This window comes from Mastomys coucha, unplaced genomic scaffold (genome assembly GCF_008632895.1).
Source record: "Mastomys coucha isolate ucsf_1 unplaced genomic scaffold, UCSF_Mcou_1 pScaffold6, whole genome shotgun sequence".
Classification (NCBI taxonomy): domain Eukaryota; kingdom Metazoa; phylum Chordata; class Mammalia; order Rodentia; family Muridae; genus Mastomys; species Mastomys coucha.
Window position 1 is genome coordinate 51,843,760 of NW_022196912.1, and position 16,349 is coordinate 51,860,108.

Genomic DNA, 16,349 nt, shown 5'->3' on the forward strand with positions numbered 1-16,349 from the left:
TGCCAGGGCCAATAAGTGGGAGAGGGTGGGGTGGCAAGCAGGGGGAGGAGGGAGCCAACAGGGGTTTGTTTTTGTTGTTTTTGTTTGTTTCATTGTTTTTTGGAGGGGAAACTAGGAATGGAGAAATTTACATGTAAATAAAGAAAATATCTAATAAGGAAAAAAATTATCATTGGCATCATGGGGATGAAAAATGGCTTGCCAGTTTAAAAGTACTTGGTGGACTTTCATAGAACTAAAGTTTGTTTACCAGTACCAGTGTGGGGCAGATAGTCACTCCAATTCCAGAGGATCAGACACACTTGACTGGTATCTGGGGATCCAACATATAAATGTGCACATACACACAATTAATAAATAAATGAATCTTTTAAAAATTCGCCATAGGCGAAGGAAACAAATATAAAAAAAAAAAAACCAAAACCAAAACCAAACCAAAACAAAACTCTGGGTGTGGGGGCGGTTCTGGAGAGGTGGCTGCGGAGTTGTAAGCATTTTCTGTAGAATCATGAGGCCAAGAATTCAGATCCCAGCATGGATCTGTGTCCAAAATAAACCTATCACCCCAGCTCCAAGGGTATGTGTGTGGGAGACAGGATTGCTGGGGCAGAGGGCTGATTCCTAGCAGAGCCATTGAGAAACCTGAGTCTCTGGCTCAGGGTAAGATGACACCTGACTTCCCCTCTGGCCTCCATTAGAGCATCCTACTTAGACAACCCCCACCTTCCACCCCCAAAGCTCATTTCCAAGCAGTATCCTTACAATGAGCTTAGTAAATGCTTTGTTGATGAGTGATGTCACCTCATCAGTAAGGATACACTGCCAGCAACACAGGTTAGTACTAAGACAAGAAAATCTTTTCTTTTTTTCAAATGAATCAACAATTCCAACAGTTTAGAAAACCATGACCTGATAAATTCTACTGAAACCTGATGATAGTGCAAACTTAGCTATGGGCTGCATACATGTAATCCCAGGAGTTGGAAAGTGGAGGCTGAAGGATCATCGATTCAAAGTCATGCCAACTACTCACTGAATGCTATACCAGGTAGCCCACATAGGACCTGGTCTCATGAAACAGGGAAGAACAACCACATGAGTACAACCCCCACCTTCTGAGCCCATCTCTCCAGCCCCCAACCTTTCACCCTTAGCTGTCACTAAATTATCACAATGCTACAGTGCGATAGCCTAAGTCAGTGCTTCTCACTCTCCCTAATGCTGCAACCCTAGTCAGTGCTTCTCACTCTCCCTAATGCTGCAACCCTACAACACAGTTCCTCATGGTGACCCCCTAAACATAAAATTTATTTCGTTGCTAGTTCATAACTGTAATTTTGCTACTGTTATGAATCGTAATGTAAATATCTGACATGCAAGGTATCTGATATGTGACCTCTGTGAAAGGGTCCTTCAAGTACTTTCTCTGTACCAGAGTTAGAGAAAGAAACAGCAAAAAACAGTGTTAGGTATCTATCATCTAAAATTGTAAATGGCACCCCGTTAAGTTATCATTAGTTACCATGAATTGAGGACACTTAAGGAAAGGGGAATATGAAAATGACAGTCTACATACTCTATCAGGGTGCTATAGGGTTGCCTTTTGGGATTTTTGTCTCCTGGAAGAGTCTACTTCATTACATGTACTGATAGATGCAATACTGACACATTCTTCTAATGACATATTTGCAATTCTAATTTTGACTGATAGATATCACAGAAATGACTAAATACAAACAGCATTCATTTAAAACATCAGTATCATTTTCGTAACAAAAACATTTAGTTTTATTTTACTTTTCTTTAAAAACAACACCAACTACAAAACCTGGCATTTAGAAAGGGCTCGTGGAAGAAATTGGGAGGGAGGCACTGGAGAGGTGGCCCAGTGGTTAGAAGCCTTGGCTGATCTTCCAGAGCACCCAGGTTCAATTCTCAGTTACCCATGTGGCAGTTAACAATCATCTCTTACGTCAATCTCAGAGGACAGGATGCCCTCTTCTGGCTTCCACAGGAACGAGGCACACACGTGGTGCACAGGCGTACAGACAGAATACCAGTTCATATAAAATAAATAAATGCCTGTGGCTGGTTTAGAAAACAGGCATTGTTCCACTTAAAACAATCATTTAATGTACTATACTTTGCGAATTAAAGGCTGCCTAGACCTGTACTTCATTTATAAGGACAGGATACCTTGCTATATAACAGTCATGACCCTATGGAAGTATTCTAATCCTCCAGCCTTTTTGTTACTTCTATTTTCAGCTTCCCATAGCCTGGACCATCAGTTCTTAGAGGGCATCTGCATACGTATAAGGAGGGTGTGGTACAATGCCTTTAATCCCAGCACTGGGGACAGAGAGGCAGATAGATTTCTGTAGTTCAAGGCAAGCCTGGTCTACATAGTAAGCATTTTCAAAAAGGGAAAAAGCCCATGATTATGGCCTTAGGAAGTAACTTGTTGCTATTCAAGATGGCTTTGCAGCAACTTTTCAAGAACACTAGGTTTGAAGAACCTCATTAGTGGTCCATTATCTTTAAGGCACTACTAATTTAGATTTCAGTCTTTTCTAAATCCTTTTGATCATGAACCCGTCCAGGAATACAAGAATTTTCAGCTTGTGTGCCCAGTCATATGTAATTTTTGGTCCCTCCCTCTCTGTCCTGAACTACTGTTGCTATAAAAAAATACATCATAAGACACAACAAATATGGGAAATTGACAAATATATAAATGGAAACGGCATGCTTTCCACACATGAATGAATGTGTGTGGATCACACAGAATGAGCCAGACCACTGCTTTTACCTGCTGCTTGGGGATAGCGCTTGCAGGCCTTCTGAAGGCAAAGCCCATGCTTCTCTAATCAGCCCAGAGTGGACAAAACGGGACATGAACACACTAAAATGTGTCAGTGACAGGGATGGAAATGATACCAAAAGACTGGCAAAACCATATCAAATATATTGTCTGCCAAAATCACCTAATGGCACGATGGAGAAATCTCAGAACCTAAGAACCCCATTCATTAGTGAATATTTTTTTTTTAAAGATCAAATTTCTAGCACTTGGGCATTAATACTAAAAAGAACTAAATCCACTAACTGAGACAGTTAGGCACACATAGATATTAAAAAGCTTAAGAGGGCTAGAGAAATAGCTATGAATAAGAGTGCACTGTGTTTCTGGTTTTCTCCTGAGATCCTTTGGTACTCAGCACCTACAAGGGGTTGGCTCATGACTGACTCCCTATACTCCTCCAGGGCAATTCGATGCTTTAGGCCTTAGAGGGCATCTGCATACATATAAGGAGGGGTGCGGTACAATGCCTTTAATCCCAGCACTGGGGACAGAGAGGCAGATGGATTTCTGTGAGTTCAAGGCAAGCCTGGTCTACATAGTAAGCATTTTTCCTAGACAAGGTTTTATTCTCTGGCTCAGGGTGGCCCTGACCATTCAATCCTCCTGCCTCAGCCTTCTTGTGAAGCTGGGATTACAGGCAAGAGCCACCCAGTGTTTTTGTCCTACTAAGAAGTGGGAGAAGGGTTTGTTAAAATTACAAACATACAATGTTCCCTCAGGGTAGGTGGCATATTTTCCTTCCATCTTGCAATTTAGAAAGTTAGGAAGTCCTTTCTCTATGTAATTCGCGCACTGAATAAGAGAGTGGCCACATAGCGAGCATTCATTACACAAATGGCAGACAAAAACAGGAAACAACAAAGAGGCTGAGAGCGACTTAGCTTTACTAAATCTTACATATATAGCTAAATTGAAAATCCAGAATTTTATATTAGGGGTGTCACACAGGGAAATAAGTAAAAAAATAATTTTCACCTTTCTTCCTTTGTTTCTTTCTCCTTCCTCTTCCCTCCTCCTCCTCCTCCTCTTCCTCCTTTCTCTCTCTCTCTCTCTCTCTCTCTCTCTCTCTCTCTCTCTCTCTCTCTCTCTCCCTTTCCAATGTTTCTTTGTGTAGCCATGGCTATCCTGGAACTTGCCTTGTACCCCAGGCTAGCCCTGACCTCACAGAGATCTCCCTGCCTCTGTCTCCCAAGTGCTCAGGCTAGAGGCATGTACCACCACTGCCTGGCTCACTTTTTTTCTTAAAACCAACCCAACACAACCCAACCCAACCCAACCCAACCCAACCCAACCCAACCAACCAACCAACCAACCAACCATTTTAGATTAAGAAACACTATTTTAGAAATATCTGTATAAGGCACAGAGTTTAACCTATGAGTTTTCTGTAGATAAAATGCAGCCAGGCACAGTTGTGAGGGTGAGTACCTTTCATCTCAGCATTTGGGAGGCAGAGTCAGGGGGAAACTTAGTTCAAAACTAGTGTGGTCCACACAGATCCAGAACACTAGGGATACCCCTACCCCTCCAAAAAGGCCCTCAGAGAGGCCAGAGACATGGGACCCTGGAAGTCAGGTTGCTGCGTAGGCAGCTGTGAGCTCCCTGATGTGGTTCTGGGAACTGAATTCAGGACCTCAGCAGCATGCACTCTTAAAACTGCTGATCTCTAAAACCTTAGTCTGCAAGCTCTCCAGAGCTAGAAAAAGAGAGCTTCAAACTCATTGTTCATCCAGCCCTTCCAAGCACAGTACAAGAACACTGAAGTCCCCATAGAAACAGATGATGCGCACATCTATCTCCTGCTGTATAAGTGCCCACTGTGTAAAATAACAGCAAAGCGAAAAACCCAATTATGAGTAAAGAAAAGATAAATATGGCAACCTAGCAACATTCTTGATGGTGGTAGGAAGAATGATTCTTCAGGGATTTCTTGTTCAAGAGAAAGTAAGGATTCTTTTATTAAAAACAAAATGTTGTATGTATAAATTTCATGGAAAATTACAAAATCACCAAAAAAAAAAAACCCACATAATTTTAACATCTGAGTGATATATATTTAGGTCTCTACTAAAAAAAAACCAAAAAACCAAAAACCAAAACCAAACCAACCAACCAAACAAAAACCAATCTGATTTCTATTCAAGCCAGCAAAGTAAATGTGACACAGGTGCCCTTCTGGCTACAGACATGACTGGCTTCAGGTTATTTTATGAGCTGACTGTCCAGTTAGTGAAAGGACTACTGTCTTTTATATTCTGGGTGGTTTTATAATTTCAGGCCATCATTCTGTAGAACGTGGGACTGGAGACCAGTAAGTCAGTCCGTTTTAGTTCTTGTCATCCGTCGCTATGAGGGGCATCCTGGGGAAGGGTGCTGGCACTTCACTTGCCACGTCCATGCTAGTGGTTCTGAATCTGAGCCCTGCCTGCTTGCCACAAACCTCATCTGTAGAACGCATGTCCCCATCTCTTGGGGCTGCTACAGGCTGTAGAGCCTTTCGCAGGTGGGGGCAGATGGCAGAAATAAGGCATTCGAAGTGAGCCTCTCAAACCTATATCCTGCTCCTGGAACTGATTTCACTCTGTGCTTCCTGTGAACAGCTTCCTCCATGTGCCTACTATCATGGTTTGAAACTCACCGACACCATTTTCCTGAATGAATATTTTTTTTCTGCAAGTTATTTCAGTCAGGGACTGTGCTTACCACAATACAAAAAGATGCAAGAGCAAACTATGCTGATGCCGTTTCTAGTAACAAGTCCTCCCTCCCTCCCCCCTCCCTCCCTCCCTATGCATTTAATATAATAGTAAAATGGGGGCTATTAATAGAGAAATTAACATTTAAGCTATGGTGCCTCAGACAGCAAACCTTTCAATAAGACAGTGTTTGGTTGTGGATGCAAGAGTGGGTAGAAAGCAAATGTAGAACCCCCTTTCTCAGGCCTTACATGAGTCAGTCAGCTGTGGTACAGGTGGGCAGAACTGCTGGCTAGGTACTGGCAGTATAACCTGAACATTTCATTTTATACAAATAAGGGAGTTGCCAACAGGTATAAATGCACAGCATATGCAGACACCATGTCAGAAGGGGCTCTCAGATCCTTTGAATCTCTCATTATGGATAATGGCGGACCACCATATGGGTACTGTATACTGAACCCAGGTCCTCTGCAAGAGCAACTCGTCCCCCTAACCACTGACCCACCTCTCCAGCTCCCAGGGTTTTCTTCTTTATATTTTATTTATTTATGTAGATTGGTGTTTTGTATGCATTCGTGTCTCAACGTCATAGGCACGCAGTGCCTAAAAGAGCTGGAGCTATGGACGTTTGCTAGGAACTGGGTGCTGGGATTGAATGTGGGTCTTCTGGAAGAGCATCCACTTGGTGCTCTTAACTGTTGAGCCCCGTCTTAAGCCCTCATGTTTAGTTTTAATGAGACATTTGTTTGGTGAGCCTCAAATTTAAAGACACTAGTATCTTTGGTCCATATCCAAACAGAACTAATGAATCATTTCAAATGAAACTTAGCAGTTACTACATTTTAAAATTTTAAACCAAATTATATTTGGTTTATTTATTGTGTGTGTGCTACAGTGAGTCACATGTGGAGATCAGAGGACAACTTGAGAAAGTTGGTTCTCTCCTTCTACCACATGGGTGCCAGGGATCTAACTTCAATTGTCACCTTTGGCAGCAAGTTCCTTTATCTATTGAGCCACCTCCCTGGCATGGCTACTATATTCTTTTACTAAAATAATTATTATGAAATACTTGTCTTAGTTAAAGTTTCAATTGCTGTGATAAAACACTGACCAAATGCAACTTGGGGATGAAGGGGTTTATTTCAGCTTACAACTTGTAGTCTATCATCCAAGTAAGGCAGGGCAGGAACCTGGAGGTTATATACTGCTTACTGGCTTATTCCTTATGGCTTACTCAGCCTTACTTACAGCGTACGGTACCACCAGCCAAGGGGTGGCACTATCCAAAATGAGCTGGGTCCTTCTACATCAGTCACTTGTACTAAGACAACGCCCCATTGCCTTGCCCACAGGTGAAACTGCTGGGGGCATTTTCTCAATTGAGGTTCCCTTTTCCAAGTGACTATAGCTAGTGTTAAGGTGACATAAAACTAGGCAGCACACTTATTGTTCTGCAAACGTAAATATCACCCCCGAACACTTGGGAACAGGATGTACACATATTAAGAATCCGCATGGCCCATTAAAATTCATAGTGAAATACCACTAAGCATTTAAAAAATAACTATTAGTCAATCGTGTGAAAAATTTTGCAACACAAAGTCTAAAGTTATTATCCAAAGTCGACAACTTTGCTGGGCAGGTGTGAGAGATGCAGCTGTACATTACCCTAATTAAACTCATGTGGTTAATGAGAAAAAAGACATGAAAGACAAAGAGGGGCCAGGTGGAATAAAGGAGATCAGTAAGGGTTGGGGGGAGGGAGGGTAGAAAGGGGGCAGAAGTGGGTAATAGGGCATGTGTGAATATGATCAAAATACATCTCATATTCAATTGATACTAGTAAAAAAACTAAGAAAAACACAGCAGGCAATTCTAAAAACACAAAGGGAAAGTAAGCATTTAGCTTATATTACTTTATATATGTGATATTATGATACTGCTACTTATGTATGGAACACCTCTAGTGGGCCTTTTGCAATGTTCAAAATCTATCTCCCAGTTGCCCCTTTCCCCATCATAAAACTATGTAATCTGGCCCTCAAGCCGCCAAGCATCACTTCTGCTGTAGGTATGGAGACTGGGATCAGTTAGAAGCGCTCAACATTCATTTTTAGTGCTGGTTGTCATGGCAACCTAAACCTTCTAAATACAATGAAGAGACAGTAAATGTGAATACTTAAAAATAGCCTTGCCTTAGAAAAACAGGAGACTAGCTGGGCTAAATAACTAAAATGTCAAGTGAAAGGCTAATTATTGCAGTAATTTTCAAGTCAGCCGAACCGCACCTAAATGGGTCTGAACGCAGTATATATAGCATTTTGATAATCACTGTTATTAGAGCTAATTGTTTCAATTCAGAAGCAGACTCAATTATCTTATATAATTACACTCGTTCACTATAGCCAAGGAACAACCAGTCCATCCTGTCTTCTGGCAGCTTTTGGCCAGTAGTAAGAGGTGCTCAGGTCCCTAACGAGCAAGGGTCCCGAGGCAGTGTGTACCGAGCCTGTGCTTTCTTGTTTTCTGTGACATGGCCACCTCCAGAACCTTCCCTAGTTAGCACCTGTGGTGTTCCTCCACGAGGACAGGCTTGTGACCTCTGCCTTACCCATCCATCCCTGTTCTCACAGAGCTTCCACAGAGACAGAGGCACAGCAGCGGGCAGAGCATGGACCATACAGCCAGGCAGAGGCACGGCGGGAAGAGCATGGACTATACCTTTATAGAAGAGAACCACGATCTTCTGGAAGGCTTTCATGAAGTGGATGTTGTCGTAGCAGTATTCCTGAACCTTCTGCAGGAGGACAAGCTCCGACTGGCCTTGGGAACTGAACACGGCCAGCAGGGGAGCATATTGCTAGAACAGAGTAGAGGGGAAGGTGTGTGACCTAGAGCCAACACTGTTGGAGGCTCCTTTCATGGTTATTATGTTATGTCCAATTAAAGTGAATTTTATAACCAGTGTTATCTCAGTAGATTGTATTCACTGTACCCACAAAGGAGACCAAAGACGACTCTACTGTCTTATAAGCAACTGCACAACCCAGTGTGTACACTGGGCACTTTGGAAGTGAAACCACATCCTCATGAGCTATGGTGCAGCCCAGCTCTATAGTTAGGACAGTGGCTTTCTCCTTCCTAATGTCCCAGGCACCGCAGGCCACCTGAAGGGTCTCTATCTGTTGTTTCCACATCTCAGATAGCTCTGGCTTTCTGTTAGTGCTAGAGAGCTTTTCCTAGACCTGACTCACTTCCCTTTTGTGGAAATGTCCCCACCTGGGGCAAAGTGTTCCCTCCTCTGACCTCAAAGATACTGAAAGTCATCGTCTATGACCACCTAAGACACATTCTGACTTTGACTTCCTACTGAACTCTACATGCAAGATCTACTACGGTTTCTGCTCCCCCTAGTGCTAGAGCATGCTGATCTGTACTGTGAAATATTCAACTGACATGGTCAATTTACTTCTCCAATTCTAACATCTATTCATAACTTACTTAAATCAAAGACTTTGGCTTTTTTTTTTTTTTTTTTTTTTTTGGTATGGAACAGTCAAAAATTAGCTCACATTTCTCTTTAATGTATGATGTTACAGGTGACTGCACATTTCAGATGTCTTTTACTGAGAACCTACTTGGAGATGTTTTATGTTCTTACATCTGAAACAGTTTAGGCAGGGCCAGACTTTGAAAAGGAAAACAAAGTAGACAGGGTAGTTTTAATTTGGTTCTGGAGAAACAGGCTCGGCATTCATTTGTTCTTTAGTTTCTCATTATTTGTCTCAAGTAGCCCAGACTGGCCTAGAACTGATCTTTGTGCTTCCGCCTTCTGAGTGCTGGGGTTTCAGGAATGTGCTGGCTCTATCCACCATACCCCCAGGAGGAGCAGCTGACCCGCCTCAGAGCTGGCTCCCTTCAAAGGCCCATTACCTTCAGGTGCTTAAGAGCCTGCTCCGCAACCAGCTCCTCCTTCTTGTTCCATTCCACAGCGTTCATGATGCAGGTCCACAGCAGCCCGATCACGGCTGTTTCCGGAAGATCATTCCTTTTCATCTCCTCTTTGACGTAAAGCACCACCTACGGTTCGTGGAAAAGAGTTCAGAGAGCAACAGCAGAGCAAATATAAAGTCTGGGGCTATTCCTGGTCAATAAAAGATTTGGAGCAAGGTGGGGAATCCTGGGCTCCATCCCTAATATACATCCTCAAATGATAAATGAAAAATAGAAGCCCTAAACGTAGGTCTAGATAAAAGCTGCTAGGTGACACAGAATAAGAGAAAGGCTTAATTCCCTGGATAATCATTATGCGGGTGAGCCCTTTGGGTTCAGTAGAGTAGGGCACTTGAGTCAGACTGACTTTCCACGGGTTTGAAGTAAGCCACAGGGTCTGTGAATTTTTCTGTTTCTTAAAGTTAAACACTTCTTGATGGGTGTGTCTTGGGCTTGTCCAGATCCACTCTCTACAGTGTATCCTTAATTCCTACTCTTTTTTTTAAAAAGATTTATTTATTATTATAAATAAGTACACAGACATACCAGAAGAGGGTGTCAGATCTCATTACGGGTAGTTGCGAGCCACCATGTAGTTGCTGGGATTTGAACTCTGGACCTCGGGAAGAGCAGTCAGTGCTCTTACCTGCTGAGCCATCTCACGAGCCCCTAATTCCTACTCTTGAGATGACTCCCATGCCCCGCCTCAGTGGAAAGTCCATTGGTAAAGAAACTGCAGAATGCAAAGACACCCTCCTCCTTCCCTTTTCCATTTTCCAGACAGGGAACCTCGATATATACGTAAGGATGGCCTTGAACTTCCTTACCACCTAGCTGCCGAGATTAGCCACCGTACCTGAGGTGCTCAGATTGAACTGAAGGCCCGTATAGACCCAGCAAGCTACACCCCAAATCCTGTCATCTTCTTTCCTTGATTCGGGCTAATCCAGTGTATTCTGTGACTAGCAACACACCCTCTTCCCTCCTTTATGGTGAAAAGATAACTGTTTATTTCTGAGCTGAACTTGAGAAAGTGAAAAGTAGATTGGGTAGCTCTAGAGAGAAGTGGCTGGAATACCCGAGGCTCAGACCTGCCTGGGATTCCTCGAATGAATAGGAACAGGGACTGGCCTGCATCTAAAAGCATGGTTATGGTCTCCCTTATAGATCACTCCTCACCCTGTGTGCTGGGAAAGTCATGCACAGCTCTAGTTTGAAGAATGTGGTTGAAATTACTGTAAGACTAGGGACGCACCAGCATTTGTTGTTGGAACACCTCCACCTGGTGGACAGTTACCAGTGAGCTTCTCCAGCTCCCAACCTCTTGAGAAGCCAGGTAAAGTACAGCAGATACAGCTGAAACACGGGCATTTAGGAGTAGTAGAAGGACTCTCCCGCTAAAGTTTGAGTTTATCATATAGAAAGGGTGTTTTTTTTTCCAGCTTAAAGAATGCCTTTCCAGATATATAAACAGTTATTGCTATCTTAACACATAGCAAACTATGCGAAAACATTGTTCCGAAACCTGTGTAACCTTTACACAGCTATTGTAAAGGGATGAGTAAGATGCTAACCCAACTGATCTTTCCCTGTGTGGATTTGTGTTTTCTTCTTCAAAGGTGCTTGAATATAGTTCAATGGAGGAGCTCCTGCTGTGTGCACGTGGTCCTGGGTTTGACTCCAAGGACCATGAAAATAGACACAAGCAACACATTCATATCCAGTGATGCAAATTGGCCAGCCCTGACACTAAATACTAGTTAATGCTTAATACCAGGTAGAGAATCGACAAACCAACAGAAATGCCACTGTATGGGAGATTTTACCAGCAGACAGCCAAGTGTATGTGTTGATAAAACAGTTTGATAATCATAGCAGGCTGGTAAAATAAGCAATGTGAGCCAAAATAAAATAAATTTCTAGAACACTCCAAAATATAATAAAATAGGATTTTGAGTGAGTACTTTGAGCCAATTTCAATGCTAGGAGGAAGGGAATAGTATATGGTAATGAATGTGAGGGAGGGAAAGTTTATGCTATATGACCTGTGTAATTCTTTACACACACACACACACACACACCAGCATGCATAGTTTTTGGCAGTTTTAGGGATGTAAATCATGGCCTCATGAATACTTCTTGAAGTGGGGTATATTGTACTGGAGTTCACTCTGGTCTCCTAGCTCCCTTGATGGACCCCACTCTTAGCCTTTAGCTGTGTGTGCTGTGCGGGAGTTCACTCCAGCCTCCTACCTCTTTGATGGGGCATTCCTGAGACAGTCGCTCTTGCAGCTCCTTCTGCAGTTCCTTCCTGGTGCCCAGTGACTGCTGCACTCGGAGGAAGTCTGACAGCTCCTTCAGCCCTGCGTCAGTGAAGTACTTAGCGAAATGATCCACACTCTGTCTGTTCACCGGGAAGAGTTCCTGAAGGAGAAAAGGAGGCGTGGAAGCCACAGGCTATTCAATTAGGATGGGATTCTCATACTAAAGCCTTTTGTGATAGCTCACATTTAGATAAGGGCTGTACACACACACACACACACACACACACACACACACACACACACACACACACACACACGGGAATGCTATAGTTACTGATGAGAGCACCTTTTAAAATAAGATGATTTTATGAAAAGGATTGAACAACACAGACAGGTTTGCTTTGTTCACTGTACCTATCCATCTCTTTTCCTTTTGCTTTTATCAATAACAGCATAGATTGGCCCCCCAAATGAATCTGATAAAAACTCTGAACGGTATTTGAATTGTTTTTCAACTGAGAGGAAGAAAATTGAAACTGCTAGCTGTTCGCACTGCTCCCTTAACGGAGTTAACAAGGCTCTTTCTGTAAAGCTGAAATGACTGGAAACACTGGGAAAAAACCCCACTCCTCCCCAGGGGCCTCCACTCTCATCCCAAGTAGATGCTGCAGCCAAGGATATAGGAAAGGAGCAATGGGGGACTTTGCCATTCTCCACTAATAATGGTGGCTCTCAACTAAGGCCTGGGCGAGACCCAATCTAAACTTACCTCATCAACTGCTCAGGTTCTTACATAATTCAGATGGTGTGGTTTTGGTTTTTTTTTTTGTTTTTTGTTTTTTTTGTTTTTTGTTTTTTTAAGCAACAAAAAGAGCAGAACCCCATAGCTGCCTTGATTATCTCCATCACTTCATCTTCCCCTACGCAGCCTGGCACCTTCTCAGCAACACTTACTCACCGTCTAATCCTGTGTGAATTCAGCAGCCAACTATGAAATGCGGGTAATTTTCAAAGCTCTCACATTCCCTCTACTGCTGTCAAGTCTAAAAACTGGGCATGTGCTTTACATTGGTTAGATCTGCCTGCAGGTTGCCAAAGGCTCCGTATCTCTACCTTAGTGCAAAGAGCTGTCATGGGGCTGCCACTGAGGAGAGGAGCAGAGCAGAGGCTGCTAGGCCAGGACTTAAACCTCAACCTTCCCATATCATCATCCCGAAATTTATTTTACATCAGAATAGAGTCAGTGGGAGAATCTATCAAATGTGCACGCACATCAAACCACCACTTCCCACCACACTGAAACTTCACTTAATATTTACAGTATCATTGTGTTAATACTTACAGTTTCAAAGACCTTCCAGATTTAGGGGAACATGGTCCCTCCCCTCCCAGACAATCAAACTATATTGGCACTTCCTTTATACTATTTAAAATAAACAAGTGTTTCTAAAAGCAAAAGCTATCTATCTATCTATCTATCTATCTATCTATCTATCTATCTCATCATCTCTCTATATCTAACTAGTAATGTTTAGACATGTACAGGTCATAGGACCCACTTGTGTGGGTTCCCAGAGGACAGCCTGTTGAAATTTGGTCTTTCCATATGTGGGTCCTGAGAAATCAGTTCTCAGGTTTGGTAGCAGGCTACTAAGTATCCCATGTATCCACACTGCTAGGCCTGAAGTAGAAATGCATCAATAAACTTAGCAGTTGATGTGGCTTATATAGCTAGAAACATGCAAGGATACTGCTGTTGCCACTAAGGTCAACATTGGCTCCATAGCTTAGTATAACCGCTGAACATTCTTTGTCAGGAAGACATGACTGCAAAATGGGATTTGATGTTATGTTCAAGTGCATGTCCATCATATTGTTCACATACAATTCATTTGTGAAGATGTGGTTTTAGGATACATACCCTCATTATATAGGCCTTCCTTACTACCAAAAGTCTGTATTAATTATTATTCCACATGATCTGTTTTCCTTTAGTTTTTATCTATGTAATTTTCTCTCTACAGTGTTTCATCTTGACTTTTCCCTTTGTTTTTGATTTTGAGGTAGAGTCTCATGAAGGTAGGCTTTGATCTGGCAATGTACTAGAAGACTACATTCAAACTCATGGCAATCCTCTAGCCTCAACCCCCAGTGTTAGGATTATAGACAAGTACCACACTGACCCCAAATTCACCATTAAAAAAAAAATGCACATTCTATCTGTGTGTTGCCCATTCCCTTGAAGTTGGATGTTACCTCATAAAAGACTTTCTTTCAGTTATCTCCATTCCCAGAAATTCCTGACACACAATATGCCAATACCATACTCAATGAATAAATAAAAGATAAGACCAACTTCACTTCCCCTTTTTTCTAGGGATTCGAAATAGTTTCTCCCATCCCCTCCCCTCTTGAGCTATACAAACTTTTTCCTTTTGTCTGTAACAGTGCTGAGTAATGGCTAACATTGTGAACAGTTACATAAAACTGTCTTGCATATCTTCATGAAACAAAAATTACTCCCTTGAGAATGTAACAGATGCCAAGTGTCTCATGGGTTGAGTCAGGAAGTCTCAGGCACCTCCTGTACTTGTGCATCACAAGCACCCTGTCCTCACCTCACTGATGTGGGCAGCACTTGGGAAACAGAATCCACGCTTCTCCCCAGAGCATGCAGATCTAGTAAGAGCAGTTAAATGACACGTGCTTTTAAGACAGATGCATTTTTATACCCAGTGACCTAATTAACCAACCTATAGCTATTTCAGAAACCAGACTTTGAGTCTTTTGTGGCAAGATGTGATAGATTCTATCTTTGCTTCCAATCACTAATTTCCTCTCCGTCAAAGTGGATCAACAGAACCCCTCCCTCAGTGCTGCAGGCAGATGCAGAAGTAGCTAAATGTCCTACTCTATTTCCAGACTTGCCAGTGACTTCTCCTAATTTTTATTTTAAATGGTATTTATGCACATAAATGAGTGTAGATATATGCGCATGAGTACACATGCATTTGAAAACCAGAAGAGGGCATTGGAGCCCCTGGAGATGGAGTTACAGGTGGCTGGGAACTATCTCTTCCTGATGTGAGTGCTGGACCCTTTGCAAGAACTGTAGGCAATCTTAACCACCGAGCCACTGAGTCTTCATCAGGGCCAATAAACTTTGGGTGGCCAATAGTAGGTAGGCTTTTAATGTGCCTGAGGGCTTCAGTCTGTGACCTGTGTTTCTGTTCTATGTCATGCAGACATAATGTGGTGAATGGGAGATCCTTCAGTCTGGCTCTTGAGATGAAAAGACATGTGATACCCAGCTGTGATGAGACAAGACCTAGCTAATTCATGGACAGTTCACAGGCTCGCCAAAAATGCTATGGTGGGTCTAGTACGAAGGCTCACTGGGTAAAGAGGCTTGCTGCAAAGCTGTCCAATCTGAGTTTGATCCCTATAACAATTCCGTAGAAGAACAAACTTCTACAAGTTGTCCTGACCTCTATATGTGCGTCAGGGAATGCATGACCCCCTCCCCTTAAAGAAAGAAAGGAAAGAAGGAAGAAAGGAAGAAAGAGTAATATAATTCCTAATCAGCATCACAAGTATCTTATTTGTTAAGCATAATGTTTTTAAAAGATACATTAGTTTTTAAACACATAGTTTAAAAAATTTGTTTAGTTTTATAAATAGTTCTTTTTTAAACTTATTGCATTATGAGAAAAGTTACATGATTTCAATTTAACATATTTTAATTAAATAGAATTGAATCACATTCTTGTTTCCCTTTTGTACCACTGCTCCTCCTATAGACCCCCCTTCAATACCTACAATATCTTTTTGTCATATTCCTTAAAATTTATAAAATATTATAATAATAAAAGTATTATAAAAGTTGTTTGATATAAAACAGCAATCAATTTAACAGTCTTATGTAGATGCTCATCTACAGCAATAATGAAAATACATTTCTCTCAATATATTTTAAATAACTCCAAACATATTAGCTGTATACTTAAAAATAATACATCACTACTAGTATTTTCTTAAATGAACATGAATATATAAAGTCTTTTTGTTTGTTTTGTATTTAGTAGAGTTTAAAATCTTGGCTCTTACTGTGGTACAAGCCCAAAATAAGAACAATTTTTAGATATTGTAATATTGTTTTATTGTAATAAGGCTGTATTTCAATGACCCTCATATCACCAAAGGATTTTACCTCCATCGTAGCTAAGCTGAGAGTTGATAGTTCTGCTGCACCAAGAAATGAATTGTAGGCTCAATTTTTGGATACAGACTTCCCACTATGGTCAAAGCCATTTGACTTGAGTGAGTGACTTCATTCTCAGCCCACAGAGAACAGGTTACATTCATTTATGAAATGGTGAAGGTATTAAGATGTTCTATCCATAAAGTTATTCACCAACTGCTTCAATGAACAATGGTTCTGCTTGGAGGGTGGCATGGACATTAGGTGAGGGTAAGAATTTGGTTCATTAGCTGTGATAATTTGGAAAAGCATTCATCTCAGAG

General features: G+C 41.8%; 1 protein-coding gene across 1 annotated transcript in view; it reads right to left on the bottom strand.

Moving 5' to 3' along the window:
* The window catches only part of Bzw2 (basic leucine zipper and W2 domains 2), a 61,808-nt gene that overhangs the window by 2,830 nt on the left and 42,629 nt on the right, over window positions 1-16,349 (bottom strand). Inside the window, exons 8-10 of the mRNA XM_031357774.1 lie at window positions 11,815-11,985; window positions 9,502-9,648; window positions 8,290-8,428 (exon numbers count right to left, since the gene is read on the bottom strand). Coding sequence (XP_031213634.1) covers window positions 8,290-8,428; window positions 9,502-9,648; window positions 11,815-11,985 — 457 coding nt within the window. The remainder of the gene's footprint in view (window positions 1-8,289; window positions 8,429-9,501; window positions 9,649-11,814; window positions 11,986-16,349) is intronic.